Genomic DNA, 11793 nt, shown 5'->3' with positions numbered 1-11793 from the left:
GACCTCTGGGAGAGCAGTCAGTGCTCTTAACCCCTGAGCCATGTCCCCAGTGTGATATTTTTTGATATTTTCTATATGCCACTTGTTCAGAGATTTTGTATTTCCTCTACTTCTTCTCTCCTAAAAAAATGAATGAATGTTTTAATTAATTAATTAATTAATTTATTTATTTTCAAGACAGGGTTTCTCTATATAGCCCTGGCTGTCCTGGAACTCAGAAATCTGCCTGCTGGGATTAAAGGCATGTGCCACCATGCCCGGCTTTTTTTTTGAGTCAGGATTTCACTAAGTAACTCACCTTGTATCTGGAACAGGAAGTTTAGACCAGGCTGGCTCCTGCCTCTGCCTCCCAAGCACTGAGACTAAAGGTATACACCATCATCTTTGAAGTTTGTAAAACAATTTAAGGGACTTTCAGTCGTCATGTGCCTTGGCCCTTGATTTCTTTTCTACTACCACCCTCATTTGTCCTCTGTTTGAGACAGGGTCTTACCTAGCTCAATAGCCCAGGCTGGTATCAAAGTATGTCAGTCAGGTGACCTTGAACTCTTGATCCTCCTATTTCCAGAACATTTGGATCCAGGCTTGTACCTTGGAGTCCGGTTTTAGTGGGTGCTAATATTTAACCTAGAGCTTTGTATCAGCTCTATAGACCAGCTAGCCTTGAACTCAGAGATCTGCCACCACCCAGCCATAACTTTTCCAATTTTTGAGTGAGACCTGGCTGTCCTGGAATTTCCTCTGTACATCAGACTGGTCTCAACCCAGAGCTCTGCCTGCCTCTGTCCTCCAAGTGTGCGATTAAAGGCATATGTCACCATGCCTGGCCTCAGTCTCAACTTTATTATTACTAACATTGTAATGATTTACTTTTATTTCATATGCATTGATGTTTTGCTTGCATGTGTGTCTGTGTCGTGAAGGTGTAGGATCCTATGGAATTAGAGTTACAATTGTGGGCCATCACTGGGGGATGAGAATTGAACCCTGGTTCTCTAAAAGAGCAGCCAGTGCCTCTCACTGCTGAGTTCTCTCTTCAGCCCCCAGTCTAGCTTTTCAAGAACAAATTGTTTAACATACACACACACATTTAACATGCATGCATTTGGCTTGCATGTAGTCTGTGCACCACCTGCATACCTGATGCCTGTGGAGACCAGAAGGCATTGCCAGATCTGCTTAATGTAGTTGTGTGCAGCCAGTGAGTGTTGGGAATCAAATCTCAGGCTCTGCAGGAGCGGTCAGTGCTCTCACTCCTTTCTCTCCAGTTTCCCTTCTGCCTTTTTCATAGCCTTTTACTGTGTGGCACACGTTGTCCTTGACTTGGCAGCCCAGGACAGGACTATTAATTAAGGGCTCCTGTAGAGCGATAGAAGACAGAGAGGGACTTGGTCTGACCTTAGGCAAGACCATTGCTTATTCAGGGTGAAGGGGCATCCCTGTCACCCCTCACCCTATGGTTAAAATATCTATAGAGGAAGACGGGTTGTAGCCCCTTATAGGGGCAGAGAAGTTTCAGTAGTCCACAAGGGAAGTTGGAAAGCCTAATCTTTCAGCAGGAAACTATCAGTGATTTCACGCAGTGTGCCACATCTGAGAGAGAAAGCCAGATCAGCTAAATTTTTTGGAACTCATAAGGACTAGGCTGACCTCAAATTCACAGAAATCCTCCTGCTTCTGTTTTCTGAGTGCAGAACTATAGACAAGCTCTACCAGGCATGCTAGAAAAGTCACCTGTCAACTGTATTACATTGCCAGCCCCAACAAGTTTCCTGTCATCATTCCACTTGCTCTTCCTACTCCTCAGGAGCCTTCAGGGAGAGTCCACCTGGACAGACATCCCCTGCTAAACCTGGGAATTAGTGAACATTTGCAATCTTGACTAGTGTCAAGCTTATCCTTGCTACTAATTATAATATTCCCCCCTTGAGGAGGAATCAGAATATATGGAGAGCTTAATTTACTTGCTCAAGGTCACATTGTTGGAGTGGCTACACCAAGCAAGGTGTGACATTTTAAACCGTTTATACCCTCAATTATTAAGCTGCTGATAGGTTTCCAGACTGGTTTGATATTTAATTTTATTTCAAAACGTTTATTATGTAAAAGTGGGAGGAAAAAAAAAAACCCTTCCAAAGATCACTCAGCTTCTCTGCCACAGAATTAACCACTCCCAAACACACAAAAAGCAAACCAAATAAAATCCAACAAAAATTAAACAAAAGCAGTAAATTCACACGTAGACAGTCAAAATCCTAGGGAAAAGTGAGGGGACCTTTTAAAGTCACAAACCACCCCAATTCAGAGCCCGACTAAATTCAGGGCTTAGAAAGCTACACACTGCGGTTTCTTCCCAGCTGTGCCACCGCCTGGGTTTCCAAGGGTGTTGCGAAGCTTCACTATTGAGCCCGCATCTAACTGATGGCACCAAACGACGAGAAAATCGTACTTTTTATTCCCATTCCCCTGTGTACAGCTCGTTCTTGTCTGCATGCGTTTTCACCACTGGTGGATCTGGACACGACTCTTAGCCCACAGCCATATGTATTATAATAGGTTGCCTTATGGCGACCTTGACAGCCATCTGTGTGGGAGGGCGGGTGTCGGGGGTGGGGGTCGGCTCTGAGAGGGGAAACCTTCACACCCAGCGAGGAGATGACACCAGCCAGGATGACAGCAACGATCCACTCAGCAAGGAATCCTCCCAAAGATTGACAGTCAGGGCACCAACTGTCTTTGCCCGGGAGACGACGCACCCTCGCGAGACTTGGGTGCAGCTCTGGCGGGGGAGTCCGAGAAGCCTTTTGGAATTGGGGGAAGGGAGACTGGGATCATCTGTGGCGCAATCGTTGCACGAGATTGGGCCACGGTCGCCGGGAGCCGCGGTGAGAGATCTCGCGATAGTTCGTGCTTTCCAGTCTGGAACCCGGGGCAGTTTCTCGCGAGAGCCCGTGCTTGAGGCTCCGGGAGACCCCGGGTGTTTGTGTGTGTGTATGTGTTGGTGACTGTGAGTACGGAGGAGCAGCGGCCGCCATTTCAGGGAGCTAGCCGACGCTGTCGCAGGGGTGGATCCTGAGCTGCCGAAGCCGCTGCCCTGCTCTCCGTCGCGGGCTCCTTTAATCCCATTGTTTCTTTTAGATTCGCTTGGGCCTAGAAGCCCTCGGGGCCCGATATTCGGGTTGGGCGGTACCGCGGCCTGGGCCTAGTGGCTTAACACTAGCGACAGCAGCGGCGGCGGCGGCGGCGGCAGCCGACTTCCCGAGGCGAGCACAGGCGCGCGGAAGCCCGCACAGGTACGGGGCGTCGCGTCCGGCGAGGAGCGGGCGGCCTGCCCGAGCTGGGTGCTCCGCGATGCCGAGGCTTTTCGCCGCTTTGCTCGGCGCGCAGAGGGGGAGGGAGCCTTCACTGTACGGTGGGGTCACCTTTTCCCGGCCGTGCCCTTCATCTCGGGCAAGGATGCCGTGGGCCTTTTTGGTAGCGGCCGGGACCTCGGTGCTGACCTCGGTCAGATAAAGATCTGTCCTTCCGAGGGCCGGGGCTGGTCGCGACCTCCCAACATGGCGCCGGTGGAACGCCGCCGTGGTACACAACCCCTCCCAGCGGAGGGAGTCTCCCTCCGCCGCTAAAATGGCAGCGCGGTTTTTGTGCAGCGAGGAAGAGCTCCGCTGCATCCTTCCCGGGGGCGCTTTTAGCCGCTCGCGGGCGGGTTTTTGAACTCTGACCTGGAGTCCTCCTCCTGTCTTAGGTACAAGGAACGTGACACATTGGCTTACCCAAGACAGGCTTGTCTGACCGGCGTCGCACAATTTTAGCCATCGTAGCGTTTTCAAAGGATTTTTCTCAGGCTTTGAGGGTTGGAGGTCAAGGAGACATTTTATCTTATTTTTTTAGCAGAATTGCTGGTGTACTTACAGGACTGTCTTGTTCTTCCCCAGGCGAGTAGAGAAAATGGCAGACGATATTGATATTGAAGCCATGCTTGAGGCCCCTTACAAGAAGGTGAGAAAACACGCTAGTGAGCTTTAATATATTTCTTAATTTAGCATTATTCACGAAACTACTGCTGAAATGTAAACTAACCTTCCCGGAGCCCTCTTGATTACCTTATCAGAGATGCATTACGTGTAACTTACAAAAGTAAATATATGCTATTGATGTAATAATATTGTGCAGTAGTTTCACTTCAGCGTGATGAATAAATGCCCATCTATCTCTCTTTGTAGACTTGCCTAACGATATCTCACCTCTACTCCCATGAATTCACCTTTGATTCCAGTGTGAACTGTCAATCATAAGGTAGTAATTGAGTGACTTATCGCTGTACCGTGGTCCCCTAGGTAAAATGACTCAGAATTACCAGCTCCAGTTTGGTATAGCAAAAAGGTGAATGTAGTGGTTTGGGAAAACTGCAGGGGTCCAAGAATAATAAATTACAACCAGTCTCTGGCAAGGAAATCTTAGGAGTCTTGAAAGAAGAAATGGGTGAGATTTAAATTTTATTTTATATAAATAGATATAAGACTGGTGATAGTAAACCTGAAAACAGGCAGGTATTGATCTGCTTTTCAGTTAATAATTATTAAGATTCTTGGATCCCTGAATAGAAATTGCCAAAAAAGAAAAAAAAAAACCAAGAAAAAGAACAGAAGAGAGAAAAGAAAATAAAAGTCAAGAGACAGTATCACAGCTTAGAGTCACTTGATGACTGTTTTACTGTTCTCCATAGTGTTTGTTTTTAATTAGGCCCTACCATAGTTTTTCACACTAAAAACGAGAAAGGAAGTATTTTGGCCAGTAATACAATATGACCCATTTCGGTATCACAGTAAAAGTCAGCACTCTTCATTCTTTGACCAGTTGGTGGTGAAAATAGCAGTGTGCATGCATGCATTGTCGCTGGTGTCTCAGACCTTAAGCCTGGTAACTTAGAGATCCTACTATTGGTGATGTGTTCAAACTGTGGAATAAAAACATTGCGCTTAAACCGTTTAAAAATAATACGTTTGTCTTGGAGTGTAGCACGACCATGTGGTGCCTTTTGGATGAATTCTGATAGCTTTAAATAGTATAATTTTGTAATGCTAGATTCTTGAAACCATACTTTCTGTTTTAATGTTTCTTGTCTTAGTTTAACTTGGATATAATTCCATGTAAACAGGTATGGAAGTAGGAAATGTTTAGGCTGGACTGGTGGATTATTAATTAACTTTTCTTGGGTTCTTGGGAGTCAACATTACTAAAGCAGTGTGAATCCCTGTTTGCTTCAGGGCGAGATGTGTGACAGAGGTGGCATCAAGCTCTTACAGTCCCAACCCTCCAACGGAAATGGGCGAAGATCTCAGGAATGGCATCGGTCACAGGAAATCGATAGTGGCTGGCTGCTAGCATGGCCACTTGGGGCTTAGGCAGAAATAGAGCCATGGTACCGACAAAAGGGACAATAGCACATGGAATAAAACTCAAAATGACTTCATGTTTCATAGAAATCTTTAACCACTTCAACATTGTAATTCCGGATGACTTATTTAATACCTAAACAATGTAAGAAAGTATAATATAACATATTAAATGTAGAAAGATTTTAATTTTTGTTTCTTGATGACTTAATTATTAGCAACAAAGTGGTTAAACGTATACCATCTAAATTTTTTTATAGCCTTCCATGTTAAGCTAAATAAGTAATTAGTTTTAAAATTGTCTTGTATTTTCTTATTCCTATTCCCTTTACCCTTTGACAACTTGAAATGTTACCACTTCGTCCTCATGATGTTCTTCTATCAACCTTGCTTAGGATGAGAACAAGTTGAACAGTGCTAACGGCCATGAAGAACGTAGCAAAAAGTAAGTTTGACTAAGGAACCTGGGGGGGTGGGAACTAACCTTGTGGAAATCTATTCTTGTGGTTAAGCATCAAACGTGTGGTTTTCTTTCGGTATCACAGTAAAAGTCAGCACTCATCATTCTTTGACCAGTTGGTGAAAATAGCAGTTTGCATGCATGCATTGTCACTGGTGGTGTAGAAAACTGTTCAAAACATTTGAGATGAGAAAGTCCTTCGGGATATAAAGCCGTGGACTTTGTGAAATGTAGACTACAGGATATGGTTTCAAAGACCATCTTGACACTTTGCCCTCCATTCTCCCATGATTCTCTTGAGTTCCGTAATGTTTTAAATTTGGTAACTTTGGCTTAATTTTTGGAGAGGTGATAAGAATCATTGAATTCGAGGACATTATAGAAAAAGATAATATCAAGGCCATGGAAAGTACTGTTTTCATTCACTAAAGGAACCAGCTATGAGTTTCTTTTTTTGCTGCTTAAAGGCTGCTTTGATAGTAATGAAAGCATACTTAATAGTTTTTGATGGGATTTTTTTTTCTTTCTTTCCTTGGGCCTTTATCTCTAGTATATCCAAGGAGACCACTAAGAATATGTAATATATTTGAGATAGATGTCTAGGTTGAAATAACTACATGCTGCAGACTCAGTATAGAAAAAACAGGATTCAATTTACAAGGATGGAGCCTTTTGGCTGTTGTGAAATTACTATTCAGTTCAGATTAGTAATTCTTAACATGATAATGGTCATGTGCATCAAGAGGTCCTAGCCTATGTTTATAATGCCATACTAAAACATTTTGTCATTATCATGACCACATAATACTTAACGAGAAACAAAGACAAAATAGCCACTTACTTGGTTTTTTTTTTGGCTCTTTTCCTCCTAAGAGCTCAAAGTGCTTCATAATAACTACCTCAGTCATCCTCACAAGAACTTTGTTAGGTAGGTTGATATGATTTCATAAAATAGATGAGAAAATTGTTTGATGTGGATTGCTTAGATTTTGCCAAGCAAAGATTTTGTAATCTAAATGTGGTAAGGGGTTAATTTTAAAATGTGCTTTGGGTGTTGTGGTTCATGCTTATAATTTTCTCACTTAAGATGAGGCAAAATGATCATAAATTACAGCTGGATTTTTTAGATCATGTATTAACTGTTAGTAAGAGAAAAGAAAGGTCTAATTTATGGAAACTTTTTCGTTGTACAAGCTTAGGGTGGGAATCACTAATAGTTTCTCACTAATCAAATCCACCAAAGTGGATATTGGGAATAGTTAACAGGGTTCATAGCATGCATTTTTAATCTTTTCTGAATTGAGTTTCCTAAAGTTTCAGTTCCATGGTTTTATGGCCAAAAGAAAACCCAACAACAGGTATTGAGCAGTTTATAAAAATTACTCACTTTAGACTCTGGTCTAGTGACTTAGAAAAGATTTTTTTTCTTAAGTTCAAAAGGATGAGGATAAACTTGAATGCAAATTTTGCAGTGTTTTCTAACATCACTTGATCCCAATAATATCTTCAGGTTGTACTCTTAATCCTTTATTAAACTCATTAAAGATCACCAAGCTTTTTTTGAGGAATTAGAGCAATAAGTGCTCAATGAAAGAGTGTTCTGCTGTATAGTCGGTTGGGCAATTTTAATATAAGTGTTTTATGAGGAGCTTTCCTACATACTTCATTTAGTAATATCTTTAAAATTTCCAAAATATTTCTGACTTAAGTTACAGCTGATTTAAATTAGGTGATTGCTTAATTTAGTCACAAAGTTTTTAACCTGGTGATTTGAAAGAACATGCCATTAAAAGTAATGAACATAATGTAGAAGAAAATATTTAACTCTGGGATAGATGAAACACAAATACCTGCTCTTATTTTAAGATAATTTATGTTAACCTAAGGTAGATGTCATTTTTATGTGGTTCATGCTACTACTATTGAATTTAAAGCCATTGAATGTTGGAGATACTGTTGCTGGCAAGGTGGTAAGGAGAGGAAACTACATTCTGACAGGTAGCTAAGTATAGAAACGAAATGTGATTTGTCCTACACTGTTTGTATCCCAGTAGTGAAGGGATCAATGTTTAATGTAGCCTATTTTCTGAAGAGTTTTAAAATTTTAACAATGAGTTTGTCAAGGCCTCCCAAGTATCTGAGGTTACCCCTCATGGAAGCATTTGTTACTGTAACTAGTTTTGCAGTCTCAAATCAAATTCCATTTTGTTTAGTCTTTAAAGAATTAGAAAAGGATAACAGTAAAATGGCACAGTTAAAAATATATTGGCTACTGTGGTGTCGATTATCAAATTTTGGAATAAATGACTTTTCTATTTTTTTTCTTATTTTCCAGAATACTTTGCATTTAAAATTTAGATCTTCTTACATGGAAGAGGTCAAATCCAGTTATAGCAAAACACCTTTACAGCAGAGGCCATATAACCAAAAAGTCCAAAGGCCCAGTGGACCATTTACTTCAATGATGTTCAGTACAAAATTCCACTGCCACTAAAGACTTGGGAAAGTCCCATTTAAGTTGTAACAGGATTTGACTATTAGGATGGAATTTATGACCATTTCTTTAGTTGAAAAATGTTTTCTAATGCTCGATTTTGTTCTAAGAAGTATGTTGGTTTCTTGTAACAGTCTTATCTGGGCTTTTATATGGAAGATTGTATTTTCTGATTTCTAAGTATGTTGTCTATTTACCTATCTTGGGTTGCCTTCAGATGTGGGTGGGCATTTGCTTAGGAAAAGTCTGGAAAGACGTTGAGTAAAAATTAGCCTTTTTGTTTGTTTTAACTTTTGGAATAAGTTTGGGGGGCCTATGAGAGGTAATTATAGGCAGATCGACTCTGCTATCGGCCATGTTGGAGCAGAGCAACACTTACTGTCCCATTTTTTTGGAGGAATGGAATTAATTTTAACCTTATCCCCTAATTAGAAGTAATGTAGGTAAGATATGGTTTTAGCCATCTCAGAATTCTTTAGTCCTAAGAGGTAGTGTCAGAGTTTGAAACATCAGAGTTGGAATGTTAATTGTTGGCCTTCCTGAGCATTGGAGTTGCTGTGACTACTATATAAGTAATGAGTGTAGCCTAATTTTCTGTCATGTGCTACCTAGCATATTTCTGACAGTCAGGTGGATTATCTTGAAATTTTAGACAAAGTTTCTGCCTCCTTGGAAAGCTCTCCATCTCCTTGTGATTGGAGTGTGGGTTTCAAGATTCCAGAAGGTGGGTGTCTTCATTTTCTATTTTCAATGCACTCTAAGATGACCTGCTTACAGGTTCTCTGAGGCACACCTCAGTTGTTCTTGTGCTAACTTAACTTTGCTTTGATACAAATTAAATAGCTCATTAATTTTCCTAATGATGTAGAGTTGTCAAAATGTTCAGATCTCAAACCACTTACAAATGGACATTTTGGTGGAGTAAACATATTTTGAAACATTTCAATTTACATTGAAATATCTGAAGGCACCTCTAATTTGGGTTATGACAGAGGTACAGATTTCAAGGTTTAATTGTTAAACCAGTGGGTGAAATACTGTGAGGAACCCAGAAGTGAGTGGAAAGATAACTGGCTTTTTTTTTTTTTTAAACTTTCCAAGGAAGGAAGGTCAAATTGGTTTAATTGCATCCTACAGGCTTATGTAAACGAGCTTAAAAAGGGCATTTTCTATTTCATAATAGCTTTAAGTGGTTACAGTAAAATCTTGAATTGTGAGAGTGAATTTTACTGCATTCTTAGGATCCTTTATTCTTGTAATCTTGCCCATAAAAAGCAAAATGATATGTATATTGTGTTTTGAAAAGTATAAAACATTCTTAAATGTATACAGTATCAAAATTGACTTAAACTAAATTGTTAATGGAAAAATTTTATATGACAATTACTATTTGATTGTGAACATGGTGTAACATAACCTATAGCCTATAAATCACCATAATACAAGTTGGTCTGTTATGTGAATGGCAGTTAAACTTGAATTTTTTTAAAGTTCAGGCTTGGTTTTCTACTTAGCAGCAAGTCCTGTTTCTTCTTTCAAGCTGTAGCTGCCTCAGGAGATGATTGCAAATTCTTCCTCTTAATCCTGTCTCTCAATTAACTATCTTCAGTTAACATGAAGCAAAGGTTGGGATGTTAAGTCTGGAACTCAGGAATTGTTTTCCCTAAAGTGTGATTTTTTTTTTTTTTTGTACCATTGTACAGTGGTAAAAATACATTAACAAAAGAATAAACATTTTAACCATAGAAGAAAGTATATATTGGTTGGTATTTAAACCAGCACGTAACGGTACATTTTCCCTCCTCAGGAGAAAAAAAAGCAAGAGCAGAAGTCGTAGTCATGAGAGAAAAAGAAGCAAAAGTAAAGAACGGAAACGGAGTAGAGATAGAGAAAGGAAAAAGAGCAAAAGCCGAGAGCGGAAACGAAGTAGAAGCAAAGAAAGGAGACGAAGCCGCTCACGCAGTCGGGATAGAAGATTCCGAGGCCGCTACAGAAGTCCCTAGTATGTAGATGTTATTAGGACTGTTGTTTCATGTGTTTAGATAGCAATTTAACTGGAGTAATAGGAATGAATAAGTCCTTAATTAAGGATAATGACATTGAAGCTAGTAAGGAAAACGCACAGTATGTAGACTCATACATAAAATGGACAATCTACCAGACTTAGCAGATTTTTCTACACAAGTTACAATTGTATTACAGTCCAAATTAAAACAAAGCACTCCCCCGGCAGTGGTGGCACACGCCTTTAATCCCAGGCAGGTGGATTTCTGAGTTCGAGGCCAGCTTGGTCTACAGAGTGAGTTCCAGGACAGCCAGAGCTACACAGAGAAACCCTGTCTCGAAAAACCAAAAAAACAAAACAAAAAATAACCCAAAAAAACCAAAGCACTCGAGTGCTTGATAGAGAAAGCCTAAAGTTTATGAACTGAAAAGTACAGGTAGGTAAATCAGTTATAAGAAAATCTTGGTGTCCCAGCACTTAGGAGGCAGAGGCAGGTGGATTTCTGAGTTCCGGGCCAGCCTGGTCTACAAAGTGAGTTCCAGGACAGCCAGGGCTATACAGGGAAACCCTGTCTGGACAAAAAAAGAAAAAAGAAAAAATCTTGGTGTGTTGCTGTAGCTAGCTGAAATTCAGTTTTTAGACTCATTACTCCTATTATTTCTATATAAGGTTTTAGAGTAAATTGAAAGGGCTTTGAAGATAGTTACTGGAATTTATATGTATTATTTAAACAAGTGTAGAATTAATTCATTACAGCTGTTAAAAAAATATGCACTTGGCTAGCAATATGATGGCTAATGCATTTAGTGCCAACATTCAGATCTTTAAGTTCAAGGTCAGCCAGAGCCACACGCAGAAACTCTGTCTTGAAAAAAGTAAAAAAAAATTTTTTTTTAACCTGTATTAACAGCTTAGTGAAGAAACTGCATTTCTAAGCAAGGATTAAATGAGTCTTTAATTCTTTACTAAGCACACCTTTTAAAATTATTTTTGAAAGTATTTATGCTTGTATGTTGCCAGGTGCCAGTCAGTCAGTATAGATTTCAGCTAAGCCAAAAGCTTTATTTCCTTTACCCAATATGTTTACAAGATTTAAGTAGTTTAGACTTGAAATTAGAGATGAGCAACTGAATCAGCCACTGAGCTTTTTTGTTAAGGAATATACTTATCCGGGCGTGGTGGCACACGCCTTTAATCCCAGCACTTGGGAGGCAGAGGCAGGTGGATTTCTGAATTTGAGGCCAGCCTGGTCTACAAAGTGAGGGCTACACAGAGAAACCCTGTTTCCAAAAAAAAAAAAGAAAAAAGAAAAAGAAAACAATAAAAGAATACACTTAGGGGCTGGTGAGATGGCTCAGTGGGTAAGAGCACCCGACTGCTCTTCCGAAGGACCAGAGTTCAAATCCCAGCAACCACATGGTGGCTCACAACCATCCGT

At 40.5% G+C, this 11793-nt stretch overlaps 1 protein-coding gene across 12 annotated transcripts in view; it reads left to right on the top strand.

Annotated features, from left to right (window-relative positions):
• The first annotated feature begins 2925 nt into the window (after nt 1-2925).
• The window catches only part of Rbm39 (RNA binding motif protein 39), a 31503-nt gene continuing 22635 nt past the window's right edge, over nt 2926-11793 (top strand). For 4 of the 12 annotated variants that reach the window (XM_021156144.2, XM_021156146.2, XM_029474474.1 and 1 more), the window contains exons 1-4: nt 2947-3293; nt 3936-3999; nt 5792-5841; nt 10158-10352. In XM_021156144.2, the coding sequence (XP_021011803.1) occupies nt 3949-3999; nt 5792-5841; nt 10158-10352 (296 nt within the window). In that variant the 5' untranslated portion in view covers nt 2947-3293; nt 3936-3948. Of the gene's footprint in view, nt 3294-3935; nt 5842-6729; nt 6785-9002; nt 10353-11793 lie in introns of those variants that run through there. The other 8 variants (XM_021156147.2, XM_029474481.1, XM_029474477.1 and 5 more) reach the window with 7 other exon arrangements.

This window comes from Mus caroli, chromosome 2, assembly GCF_900094665.2.
Source record: "Mus caroli chromosome 2, CAROLI_EIJ_v1.1, whole genome shotgun sequence".
NCBI classification, from domain to species: Eukaryota; Metazoa; Chordata; class Mammalia; order Rodentia; family Muridae; genus Mus; species Mus caroli.
This window is presented reverse-complemented; position numbering and strand designations above follow the sequence as displayed.